This window comes from Pan paniscus, chromosome 3, assembly GCF_029289425.2.
Source record: "Pan paniscus chromosome 3, NHGRI_mPanPan1-v2.0_pri, whole genome shotgun sequence".
In the NCBI taxonomy this organism is placed as follows: domain Eukaryota; kingdom Metazoa; phylum Chordata; class Mammalia; order Primates; family Hominidae; genus Pan; species Pan paniscus.
In genome coordinates this window covers 156,966,834-156,980,940 of record NC_073252.2, presented here as the reverse complement: position 1 = coordinate 156,980,940, position 14,107 = coordinate 156,966,834, and the positions used below count along the sequence as shown (strand labels likewise).

Sequence of the window (14,107 nt, the reverse complement as noted above, 5' to 3'; positions counted from 1 at the left end):
GCAGTTTGTTTGACAACAGAGACCAAGATTAAAACCACTGGGTTATATGAAGGAAATACACTAAACTCAAAACAAGTATTCTATGAATACAATTAAAATTAAAGATATGAATTTGTAACTACGAAAAAAAAAAAACCCAACCATCACAGAATATATAAAGTAGGAACAAGGACTTTTAAAATGAAATGATTTTAGCATGTTGCCTCCCACAGAGTTTCCTCTAACTATGGGATGTAGATTTAAACCACACCAGAGAAAATAGAATCAAGATAGGAATTCTCACCCATTCCAACTTAAGTCTCAGATGACGATTATGTTAGGAGGTCCACATATGGGAATAAAGAACTTTTGGGGCTCTAAGCACACTGATTCTAAATGAAGCTTGTGGTATCCCAAATCCAAGCAACAGATACACAGAAAATGTTTGCCCTAAAGCTTGCTCTTCAATTTCTCACAGCTACACAAAAACAGGATGGGGATCAGATATGAATGAAGATTAGAAACATTGAAATGCTATCAAATTCCTCCTTATTTCAACTCTTGGCATTTTATGATACTATGTTTCAAGTTTTTTAAACTCACAAGTTTTTAAAACTCATTTCTAGTCATTTAGAAATGTATAAATTTGATGAAGCCATTTTTCAATACAATAACTATAAGATACAACTTAGATAAATACTTTTGTTATTTTTAAGTTCCAGGATACATGTGCAGAATGTGCAGGCTTGTTATAGGTAACAGTGTGCCATGGTGGTTTGCTGCACCCATCAAACCATCACCTAGTTATTAAGCCCAGCATGCATTAGCTGTTTTTCCTGATGCTCTCCCTCCCCCAACACTGACAGGCCCCAGTGTCCATGTGTTCTCATTGTTCAGCTTCCCACTTGTAAGTGAGAACATGCAGTGTTTGGTTTTCTGTTCTTGTGTTAGTTTACTGAGGATAATGGCTTCCAGCTCCATCCATCTCCCTGCAAAGGACATGATCTCACAGCCTACAGAGTATTCCATGGTGTACATGTACCACATTTTCTTTATCCAGTCTATCAGCGATTGACATTTGGATTGATTCCATGTCTTTGCTATTGTGAATAGTGCTGCAATGAACATATGCTTCCATGTATCTTTATAACAGAATTATTTATATTCCTTTGGGTATATACCCAGTAATGGGATTGCTGGGTCAAATGATATTTCTGCTTCTAGGTCTTTGAGGAATCACCACACCATCTTCCACAAAATACTTCCACAAACGCATTCCTATTTCTCCACAGCCTCACCAGCATCTGTTGTTTCCTGACTTTTTAATAACTGCCATCTGACTGGCGTGAGATGGTACCTCACTGTGGTTTTGATTTGCATTTCTCTAATCATCAGTGATGTTGAGCTTTTTTTCCATGTTTGTTGGCTGCAATGAATGTCTTCTTTTGAGAATTGTCTGTTCACGTCCTTTGCCCACTTTTTGAAGGGATTCTTTTTTTCTTCTAAATTTGTTTATGTTCCTTGTAGATTGTGGATATTAGGCCTTTGTCAGATGGCTAGATTGCAAAAATTTTCTCCATTCTATAGGTTGTCTGCTCACTCTGATGATAGTTTCTTTTGCTGTGCAGAGGCTCTTTAGTTTAATTAGATCCTATTTGTCAATTGTTGCTTTTGCTGCAATTGCTTTTGACGTTTTCATCATAAAATCTTTGCCCGTGCCTATGTCCTGAATGGTATTGCCTAGATTTTCTTCTAGGGTTTTTACAGTTGTGGGTTTTACATTTAAGTCTTTAATCCATCTTGAGTTAATTTTTGTATGAGGTGTAAGGAAGGGGCCCAGTTTCAATTTTCTGCATATGGCTAGCCAGTTTTCCCAGCACCATTTATTAAATAGAGAATCCTCTCCCCATTGCTTGTTTTTGTGTCAGGTTTGTTAAAGATCAGATGGTTGTAGGTGTGTGGTCTTATTTCTGAGATCACTATTCTGTTCCATTGGTCTATGTGTCTGTTATTGTACCAGTACCATGCTGTTTTGGTTACTGTAGCCTTGTAGTATAGTTTGAAGTCAGGTAGCAGAGAAATACCTTTAACAATTTGACCAAATATTCCCTAATAAATTTGACTGTGTTTAAAAGGAAATGGAGTTTGTAAGAATGCATGAAGTAGCTTAGAGGGAAAAAAAAATCAGAAACTTATTGCTTTGCAGAATTCAAATAGTTTCTATATGAATACATGGATGAATGTCAAATAGGTTTAGTCCACACCTGTATGTTTACACATTTTTCATTTTATTTTATACAATTAGTTACTTCAAAACCTGGCCTGCTCTTTTCTGTTTCATTTGTGCCCTCAAATGCAACTTATTATTTAAAATATCAAATACCAGCAAAAGTTTCTTAAAATACAGAAAACAAGTGATTTATGTCTTTATTATTGAAAATAGTAAATATCTTCCTGCTTACACTATATTTACAATTATCTAAAATGTTAGGTCTCATGTTTTTTAATCCAATCTTCTAACGCCAATTTCAGTTATGAAAAAAATACATAATATTAAAAACAGCATTCATTCTCCAGTACTTACTACCAAAAAATCAAAAAAGGAAAGATAGTTGGCTAATCCGTGGGATTGGGGAGGGGGGCTGATTTTATAACCTAAATGTAAAGGCATAGATACAAGGGGGAAAATGTGTAGAGATTGTTTGCCTTAATTTGATTTTAAAAATTCCTTTTTACTTTCTTTTTATATCCTACTAAAGTCCTTTTAAGACATCTAGATGAAAGTACTCAGTACACTCAGCTTAGATAACACTATTATCCATAGCTGTAACAGTGCCTCTGACTAGACTTTTTAAACACACCCTTGCCATTCATTCCCTTCCCTCCCCTTCCACCCCCTCACTCCTACCAAAAGTAACCATTTAAAGAATTTTTAAGGTCACAAGAAAGAAAAAAGTGGGGAAGAGAGAATCTACAATTTAAATTTCATTGGGATTGACTTCCTTAAGCTACTACCACAATTTTTCTATTTTGCTTAACATACATGGAATATTCTATTTCCTACAATTTTTCTTATAACAAATATTGTAATCTACTTAAATTCAGAATCACGAAACATTAAACACTGACAAAATACACTCCATCTTGGGAACATCAACAAAATTCAGGTAGGAATAAAGGTGAATAAATTGTTAAAATTCTGGCCAAGCAAGGTGGCTCACACCTATAATCCCAGCACTTTGGGAGGCCGAGAGGGGAAGTTCGCTTGAGCCCAGGAGTTCAAGACCAGCCTGGGCTAAATAGCAAGACACAGATCTAAAAAAATGCAAAAATTAGGGCTGGGCGCAGTGGCTCACGCCTGTAATCCCAGCACTTTGGGAGGCTGCAGTGGGCGGATCACGAGGTCAGGAGTTCGAGACCAGCCTGACCAACATGGTGAAACCCTGTCTCTACTAAAAATACAAAACTTAGCTGGGCATGGTGGTGTGCACCTGTAATCCCAGCTACTTAGGAGGCTGAGGCAGGAGAATCACTTGAACCCAGCAGGTGGAGGTTGCTGGGAATGGCTGAGATCGCGCCACTGCATTCTCCATCTCAAAAAAAAAAAAAAAAAATTAGCCAGGTATGATGGTGCATGCCTGCGGTCCCAGCTACTCAGGAGCCTAAGGTGCGAGGATCCTTGAGCCCAGGACAAGGCTGCAGTGAGCCATGATCATGTCACTGCACTCCAGCCTGGGTGACACAGTGAGATCCTGTTGCAAAAATAAATAAAATAAAATAAACGTTACTATTTTATCTCTTCTCATCCATTTATTTATTAGCTATTATGTGTGTGTGTGCTTTCAAGTTTCTCCAACTATAAATATACTGCCTCAACCATTTTACTAGTGGTTCAATACACACAAAATATTCACTTAAAAGGTACTAGGCTCTTCATTAAAAGTAAATTATTAAACTTGAAAAAAATATACTTTTTTTTTTTTTTTTTTTTGAGACAGAGTCTCATCCGTCACCCAGGCTAGAGGGCAATGGTGCAATCTCAGCTCACTGCAACCTCCACCTCCTGGGTTCAAGTGATTCTCTTGCCTCAGCCTCCTAAGTAGCTGGAATTACAAGCATGCGCCACCACTCCCGGCTAATTTTTTGTATATTTAGTAGAGAAGGGGTTTCGCCATGTTGGCCAGGCTCATCTCGAATTCCCGACTTCAGGTGATCCACCCGCCTCAGTCTTCCAAAGTGCAGGGATTACAGGAGTGAGCCACCATGCCCAGCCTAAAAGATGTCTTAAAAAGTAGTAATTTGGTATCCCCTTTTCAGGTTCACAAAAAAAACTTCAAAAGCTATGCTTCCTTTTTTTAACTTTGAAGTTTTAAATAATTTTAGAGTAAAAAAGGTTATTTAAAAAACAGGTCAAAGATCCCCTGTTTACCCAGCTTCCCGTAATTTAGCATCTACAATAATTGTGGTAAAGTTATCTAAATATTCAAATTTCATCAGTCATCCTAATAATGTTTTTTTGTTGTTGTTCTCGTCCAGGATCAATTCCAGAATCCTACATTGCATTTGGTTATCACATGTCCTTAGTTTCTTCCAATGTGTGGCAGTTCTTGGGCATTTCTTCATCTTCCACACCCTCAATACTTTCAGGGAATACTGGCCAGTTATTTTGTAAAATGTCCTTAAATTTGAGTCTATCTGATATTTGCTCCACTTAGGTTGATTTTTAGTTAAGAATACCAGAGATATCTCTTTCTCAATACATTATTATATCAGCAGACACATGATGTTGACATGTCTTATTACTAATGATATTAACTTTGATGATCTGGTTAATTTGATATTACCAGTTTTCTTCACTATTAAGTATTGATTTTTTCCTTTACAGTTAATTAATTTTGTGGGGGAGATATTTTGAGACTATGCAAATATCCTGATGATACTGATCTATGATGATATTTTTCATCATACCTTCACCCACTAATTTTGGCATCCATTGATGATTCCTGCCTGTAACAATTGCTACTATGGTGTTTACCTGCTGGTGATTTTCTATTTCCATCATTCCTTCATTTTCTAATTAGAATTCTATAACAAAGAGGTGTCTCTTCTCCTGCTTTTATTTATTTATTCAACTACTTACTTATATCAGTATGGGCTCGTGGATATTTTCTTCCCTAGGGGTTATAGTCCATTACTGTCATGATTTGCTTCTCAAATTGTCCCAAATTTGGCCATTGGGACTCCCTTTTGTATATACAGTCATTAGACTTCCTTCTGATTTTATTTTTTAAATTTCAATTGGAGAATATGAAGGCTAAGGCTAACCTTACTACTTCCATTATGACAAAAAAAAATATGAAAAGGAAATACATATATCAAAATCTCCCAAATGTGGTATGCTATCACAACTCTTGCTCATCCAAGGCCTTATGCTCTTTGCTCTATATGTATACGCATTATCACAGAACTTTCTCTTCATTGTCACTATTAAACCCATCTCACCTTTTACCACCAACCCCCCCAATCCTCAGACATTATTGGTATTTTAGAAGCACAAGGCCAAACTATTCACTAACAACAACAGAAATTCATTTTAACCAAAAGGTAATAAGCCTTAATGATGCTGCGCAGGGGGAGGGGAGTCAATCTCCAAAGGCCATATACTGTACGATTCCAATTAATAACATTTTTGAAATGACAAAGTTATAGAAATGGAACAGATTAGAGATCCCCAGAGGTGGGGTGGGGGAGTGACTGTGGCTATAAAAGTCCAACAAGAACCATTTGTGGTGCTGGAATTGCTTTGTTTCTTGATTGCACTGATGTCAATATCCTGATTGTGATATTACACTACAGTTTTTATAAGCTATTACTAATGGGAGAAACCGGTTAAAGGGTACACACAGGATCTCTCCCCATTATTTCCTACAATTGTATGTGAATCTACATTTATCTCAAGCTAAAAAGTTTAAGAAAGATAATGATTCCACTGAAGACTGGTCATTAAAAAATAAAATACATTTTAAAAGATAATGAGTCTTAACTCTAGAATGAATTTTCAGGAGAAATCAGATAATCACCATAGTACCATAAACCTCTCAGATCCACTGATTGTTGGCTTCTAAGAAAGTTACTATCAGACTTCCCCAGAATGACCTAATGATTAATTCTCGTTCAGTGTTCTCTACCTTTCTTCTTCGTTTTTATGTTGGGTGAAAACAAATACCATGAGCTAGAGAAGAACAGAAAGGTGCCAAGGGGCAGATATTACACTGTGTCGGTTTGTCAACTAAACTGCAAACGGCAGCGAAATGTACATTTTTATTCACTTATTTTAATTCTAAAGCTCCACAGTCCATTATTTTCAACCTGTGGAAGGCAAGCAATGAGAAACAACAGCCAGAGGAAGACAAGTTTAGTTCTAATGACAAAACAAAGTTCCTCTTCAAGTCACTGACACTAACTCTCCCAAAACACTTCTTATACATAATGGATATGAAAGCACAGAAGAGGTGGAGCCAGGACAACTTAAAATCCAAGGACCAAGCTGTTTCCTCCACAAAACCCAATAACCCCACCACCATCGCACCAAGGGTAAATTCTTTCACAGACTGGAGGAAAAAAGGAAACAGCTGAATACAGCAAGAAACACACGCTTCTTAAAATTCAGTAGGTAGTGGCGATTTTGCATGTGAAAACAAGGGTGGTTTTTTTTTTTCCTGAAAAGATAAAAATTCTAAAAGTCAAAATAATGTGGCAATACTTATTTTTCTTCCTACAACGACTGACATAATCACTTGAACATAGTTTTAACTATATAAATACATAAATATATATATATTCTAGCTCTGATAAAGCTACAAGATCAATTATATGTACTACAAATTGCTTCTCCTAATTTACCAACATCAATTAATTTATCTAAACAAAAAATGGTATAAAGGAGTAAAAAATTGTTCTCAAAGACTCAATGCCATCATTACATTGTGTCGTCACAAGTCAATTTTGAGTTTTTATATAAATAAGTTCATTTTTGCCTGCTTAAATTCAGAAGTTCTCCAACTCTTCCAAATGATGAAATGCTTGGAAATCACATTATCATTACAGATTAAGAAATATATTTAGTACAACTATACGATGGTGTTTTGGGTTTTGTTTTTTTGAGATGGGGTTTTGCTCTTGTTACCCAGGCTGGAGTGCAATGGCACAATCTCGGCTCACTGCAACCTCTGCCTCCCGGGTTCAAGTGATTCTCCTGTCTCAGTCTCCCCCAGTAGCTGGGAATACAGGCACCTGGCTAATTTTTTGTATTTTTAGTAGAGACAGGGTTTCATTATGTTGGCCAGGCTGGTGTTGAACTCCTGACCTCAAGTGATCCACCCGCCTCAGCCTCCTAAAGTGCTAGGATTAGAGGCATGAGCCACAGCACCTGGCCTAGTTTAACTATATGATTAACCAGATATTTCAAACTAGATTCCCAGAATGTACATGTAGTAGAAGACATTAATGTTTAAGGGAAAAAAATAGTGTGAGAAATCTTAAAAATCAAGAAAACTATATTCAACAACTTGGATTTTTTCCTATGAACTATGAAATATCCAGATCATCCTGTGCCATAATTAGGCTGCACTGGTATGATTCAAACACAGTTTTAATATAATGAGATATAAAACGTGCACACATTCAGCCAGCCTGTCCAGCAGATTCTACTCCTGCAATATTTCTAATCCATCACCACTGTGTAATTCAGCTTCCCAGCCATCTCAAGCCAGGAAAATGAACATCAGTCTTTAACAGAACTCTTGGTCTCCTCACTACCCTCACAAACCATGAGCTTCTAAATGCCAGTAATCATTCCTTACCCCCTCCCTCAGTCCCCTGGTTCCCAGCACACTGAACGAAGAGCTGCACATGTTGTCTTACCAGGTGTGCTACTCATATGACAGTAGGTCAATCTGGAATACCACTTCATGTACACTAGTTCACTGGTAGGTGAATTCTTACTCCCCTACAACTCAATACATATTCATCTAGGAAGTCCATATCCTCTTCAGTGCTGTCATAGGATAGCTGTTACAGCACTCATGAATTACAATCTACTTATAAGATAACAATAGATTAGTGAGTTACTTGAGGGACACACATTTCATCTTTGAATTCCCAAGGCCTGTTAAATAATAGAAATTATATAAAATATGCTATAAAGAGGACGAACATTAGGCATTACACTAAATAATGTACTTTCACTTAATCCACAAAACCTCAGACAGCTATTATCCATTTTACCGACGAGGAAATTGTTACCAAAAATGGAGTGAAGAGAAGGAATACCCCATAAAATATGGATTATCAAGGACCAACGATTTTCAGTGGTTTCCATATCTCCTAAGTCTAAATCAAATTTACCTTTCTTTTAAAATAGAAACGGGGCCTTGCTATGATGCCCAGGCTGGTCTTGAACACCTGGGCTTCAAGAGATCCTCCCACCTCAGCCTCCCAAAGTGCTGGGATTACAGGTATGTGTCACCACTCCTGTCCAAAGTTACTTCCATATAAAATTTACAAAGAAGGAATAATTTTTTTCTCATTAAGTTTTCATATGAATCAAGCAAAATCAGAGTTTTTATTTCTAGAAGGTTATCATATCATTATTTCGGATAGTCCATTTATATCTGAGGCGCATCCCATTATAATTTTATGCAACTTGAATTTCAAATTATCACCAATGGACCAGGTGCAGTGGTTCACACCTGTAATCCCAGCACTTTGGGAGGCTGAAGCAGGAGGATCGCTTCTGCCCAGGACTTCATGACCAGTCTAGGCAACAAAGCGAGACCCTCATCTCTACAAAAAATTTTTTAAATTAGCCAGGCACAGTGACATAAGCCTGTAGACCCAGTTACTCGAGGCTGACGCAGGAGGATCATTTGAGCCTGGGAGATAGAGGCTGCAGTGAGCCCGGGCAACAAAGCAAGACCCTATTCCAAATATATATATCTCGCTCTCTTACCAAACATTGTCTATCGCCATACCATCCTGAAAGCACCCCATCTCACCAAATATCACCAAAGAAAGACCTTATTGTGATTCTTTACATCATCCAAAATCTACCCAAATAAGTTTTTTTCAGGTCCAAAGTAAAATTTAAATGAAAAAATGCAGTGAATTTTCTTATGACGCAAACAATATTTTCTTTCAAAACTGAGCTTTAGAATAACACTGCATCCTTCCTTTCTTAAAAACAGTGAGATTAAATGATAGTGATAAGAAGTTATAACTAGTTTTGTTTTTATTTTATGTTCCTTCTTGAGAGAAAAACCAAGGTGATCATCTTCTCCTTAAAAAAAAAAAAAAAAAAAAAAGAAAGTTCTGTGAAATTCCAGCATTTGGGAATGACTGCGACTGCATTAAACCAGTATCTGCATAAAGCACTGCAGTTGGAGAGATTTTCATTTTGAACCTTAGCCAAGATATGCAAAGCTAATTATGGAACTGTTAATTACTAAATGTTTAAAGGGTTATTTGAAGGTGACTAAGGTTCTATCAATATTGCAAGGAATGTTAATATTTTTATCATAAATTTAATTCCTCATTTGTTCAAAGTCACATACCAATAGAGTTTGAAGCTAATATTTCAGTTATAAATGTATTTCTGTACCAAGAAATTCAAATGTCATTGTTATGAAATCTAACTGCTTGTGGCCAATCATTTCTTTATGAGACATGCTTTTTAAATAGCATACAGATAGTTTAGTTGTATTCTATGAACAAAACTATTTAAGAAACAAATATTACTAGAGCCCCAAAATGGGCTAAAATATAATGAGAGTATAAGCTGACAAATATGAGTCTGCTTATAAGCAATGGTAAAAAGAAACTCAAATGGAAAATTTAACTATAACAGACACAATTCTTCCATTAGATTTGAAAGTTAAATATTTGTCAGAGATATTCTTTCATGCCGTTTCTCATAATTTACAGTTCTCTGAGCTAAAGTTATTTTTTTCAGCCCTCTCATTATGACTCACGATGAATTCTACCAAGTGACTTCGCAATGAATTAAGTCCTGTATTCTTTATAACACATCAATGAGTTAGTACTTATATCAAAAGTTGTAATAGCCCAAAAAAAAGTAAGATTATTAACTAGGAGGAGATGCGGTGGGGGTTATTTTACACATAACATTTTTAACAGTAACTTTTACAACTAGCTAAAAATGCATTACATTAGGTCTTTAAAGAGAGGAAACAGTTTTGCAACAGATGTTTCACCTGAAAAACTGAAAATGGTATGCATTTAGACACTCTACAGAAGCAATTTCAAAGGGCCTGAACTCAACAAGTTAACAAAATGGTTTAGAAAAACCATTTTATTGTATAAGCCTTGGGGGATAAAAGCTGTTTGTAATTTATTTACATCTTTTACTTCACCAAATTGCCTTGGTGACCAAGCTTCTCATTTAAGTGATTAAAGACATAAACCCAAATGGTTAAATAAAGCAATTACTTAAGAGTCCTGTTTTTCAACAGAGGTGCACTGAAAAATATCAGTAGAATGTTTTCAGGGCTCATTATTTTCAAGGAAGTTTGTTATTTAGAATACAATGCCCCATTGACTAGAACTCAGCCAGGTTTCCAGACACACAATATGGGACACACATTGGATCAGAGTTTTCCTCCTCCTCTCACAATATCAGGTGAAATAGTGATAGTCTCTTGAAACTGAGTATGTATAACCTGGCTAAAACTTAGATGATAATTTTTTTGGTATTTCTCCTTACTATTCCCCCTCTCTAAAGATATAACTGAAATGTGTTTCCATTGTGCAGGTGGACATGAAAAGCTCCCAATTTATGAAAGTTCCTGGTACTCTTCCCACCCCTAGATTCTCTTCTAGCCAACTTCTTAGGTTGCACCAATGACATCAGGATTACTTCTAGGCAATTGATTGACCTAAATACAAAACTATGTTTTCACGGAGCTTGGGAAATGAATGAGGCCAGCAAGACTTTAAAAAACAAACAGAAATGAACAGCAGGAAAAAAAATTACATGTGTTCCCCAATTCTTTTCCTTTTGCCTATAACGAGAATCACGCAAACTCCTTTATCGAGTCTATCCTCAGAAACAGAAGGAAGCAAAACAGCAAAACTTTCCTAATTCCTGTCCTTCTGTTCATGATATCAAGCTTATTTAACATGGTTGCTTTTCTAATATTATAAAATTCGAACTCACAAACATTTATAAGACAAGGCTGTATGGAAAATCTTCCAGCGTTCCATTAACAAAGCATTCTTAACATAAAAAGTACCTTCTACAAAAACTTTTTTTTTATAATTTTTGAGTAAATTTCAAATTTTTATAAGATTACTCCTGGCCAGTCAGGTAAAGATGGAAAACGTTCACATTTCGAACAACTTTCTCTTGAAAACAAATAAACGTGGGGATTTGTAGTAATAACCAAACGAACATCAAAGTTAATAGGGCTGACACTTAGGAATGTTTGAAATGTTTGGTAGGTTTCCTTATGTTTACTTTTTCTATGAAGGTTTGGTAGGGCAAATGGGCTGCCTTCCGACTGTCAATAAAGCTTTCATGTCGTGGGGTTAGTAGTAGTAGCTGGCCCAGGCCAAGTTCTGTGTTGGGTCAGTTTTTACTCTATTCTACACAACTGGCAGGGGAACAGGAAAGTTTAACAGTTCATTTATTTGGCACAGTGGGCCCACAGTCACAGTGGAGGTTTTGTCTCTTCTAGTCTTGTTTGGTGACCCGCCCCCCAACCTGATAGTAGGTTTTAGTCATTGTTATTCTTCTAACTAATCAACCAAATGCACCACTTCCCCCTTCTCTAATTTCCACCAAAGGCCTCTGACATCATTTTCTGACCAGCCTTGCTAGGTTCTAATATTCTCAGCATGCGTAATTTCACTTGGCACTTAAAACAATATTCTTGAAAGGAAATGAAATATCTCACTGAAATCTGCTTTTCCTTCACACTGAGACAGGGAATGTGCATTTTCAGATGCAGAAGACTGATCCAACTGACCATTTTAAAACAAATAGATGAGAAAGGCAGAGGAAAGGCAGCGTGTGCAACACCAAGAGAAGAACAAGATCAATGCAGGACATTCCTTGTTGGGATAAAAACAGTCTTTTAGAATGGGAACTTTCTGGAGACAGATAAATTTTCTTGTAAAATTACAGCCATCTTGCACACGTTTGATAAATATGTGCAATCTATCCATGATCTCCCAGATGTGACAGCTCCATCAAGGAAAATGAAAAATCAAAAACGGTACCAGGTGCCACTCTTGGGGCTTGTCCAAAGGCAGCCAGGGGAAGAGTCTATTTTATTATGCTCTCCCCACAGTAAATAATAATCAACATCAGAGAAGGAGAGCATTTGGATTTGAACAGATGGCATCCAACATCTAACAAGCGAAGCAACACTTTCAAGCATTAGATCCTAAATGTCTGATGGTCCCAAGGATCAGGAGGGCTTATTTGTCTTAAGAGGGTTGGCAGGCAGGATCTCCTGTAGTCACCATCCCAACGCTTAGGAATATGCGTCATTATCCAGTCAGCAACTAAAGGCGGAGAAAATTAAGCTACCACATTTTTATAAAATTTCCCCCTCTCCAGTAAAACTTGAGACAACCAAATCCAACCCTATCAGCCGCTATAAGTAAGAGAAGAGTAAGCCTGCAGGTAAACAAATGTATAAAGGTTAACAAACTTATCTAATTTTGACAAGGTTGTGCAACACCAAAAGAATCCGCAGGGTGCCCTTCCCGAGGTTGTATTGGAACATGCCTGCTCTGCAGCTATGTCTGCAATTTATACTAAAAGCACTAACTTAGCTATTCAACTTTTTTTCCCTTCAATTGAAAGCAGTAACCTTTAAAAAACAAAAGCAAAACAGTAAACATACAAACACCTCAATGTTTTACTGAAGGTCAGCATGGATTTGTCTTTAGCACAACCATACAGGTTTCCTCCTATACCTTTCAAACACCACTGAACTCCAAGGGTCACTTGCAAGGGGAGGAACGGATCTGGAGTCAGAGGGAGCAAGAATCGCTGCCCGAGGGGAGATGAGACTCCATCCCCTGAGATTCAGAGGCCACCGAGGGCGGCTGGGGAGAGGGAAAGCTAGAGAATTCACACATTCACACACACACACACACACACACACACACACACACACACACACTCTCTCTCTCTCTCTCTCTGTCTCTCCCTCTCTCTCTCTCTCGGCTGGGCAACATAGTGGGAAAGGTCAGTCATGGGGAGGGAAGAGTTAAGGAGCAGAATGTCAAGGAGAGGGAAAAATAAAACCAGGATAGGCGGAGTAAAAGACTCGGAGGTGGGATGCCTTTGGAAGTTGGGGGTCCTGATGCAAGAAGTGGGGTGCTCGGGGCGAAATGTGTCAGGAAGGAGGTTGGGGGGACAGGGGAAGACGCAGCCTGCGAGGCAGAAATCCGGCCAAGTGCAGGCGGCCGCCGCGTTCTCACCTGGGGGGTCCTTTCGGGGGGATTCTTCATCACCGCCTGGCGGAAGCTGTTATCTACGTAGGACGCCATCTCCCCTCTGGGAGCGGGCCGGGGCCGCTCCGCACCCTGGCCGGCCTCCTCCCGGCCCAGCGCCGCTGCTGCCTCCGCCCTGCGCGCTGCGCCCGCCCGCCCGCCCGCGACTAATCAGCCAAACCGCGGCGGCGGCGGCGGCGCGGGGCCCGCGGGGGGGCGGCTCGGCTGGGCCCGGCGGCCGAGAGCGCGGTACAGGCGCGAGGGGCTGGACGCAGCCGGGAGGGTCGCGGCGCCCCTAGGCTGCCGTGCGATGCGGCCCGCAGGCGGAACTCCCCTTCCTCCTCCTCCTCCTCTTCCTCGCCGCTCCGCCGGCTTCCTCCGGCCCTGGCTCGACACGCCTCCCCGGCTCTACTCGGGGGACAGTGGCGGCTCCTCCTGGCCCCAGCGGGCCCGAGTTATTTTTAGGGAGGTACGAGTGGCAGTGGGGAGGGCTGTGGGCAGGCGGAGCCTCCTCCCCCACGGCGCTGAGGGTCGCCCCCTCCTCTCAGGGGCTTGCGCCGCCGCCCAGGGGTCTCCGAGAATCACTTGGATCTTCCGCGTCCCC

General features: G+C 39.1%; 1 protein-coding gene across 5 annotated transcripts in view; it reads right to left on the bottom strand.

Annotated features, from left to right (window-relative positions):
- RAPGEF2 (Rap guanine nucleotide exchange factor 2) overlaps positions 1-13,670 on the bottom strand; it is a 261,346-nt gene extending 247,676 nt beyond the window's left edge. For 3 of the 5 annotated variants that reach the window (XM_034959339.3, XM_034959340.3, XM_034959344.3), the window contains exon 1: positions 13,492-13,670. In XM_034959339.3, coding sequence (XP_034815230.1) covers positions 13,492-13,560 — 69 coding nt within the window. In that variant the 5' untranslated portion in view covers positions 13,561-13,670. The remainder of the gene's footprint in view (positions 1-13,491) is intronic. The other 2 variants (XM_034959342.4, XM_034959343.4) reach the window with 1 other exon arrangement.
- Between the last annotated feature and the right edge of the window lie 437 nt (positions 13,671-14,107).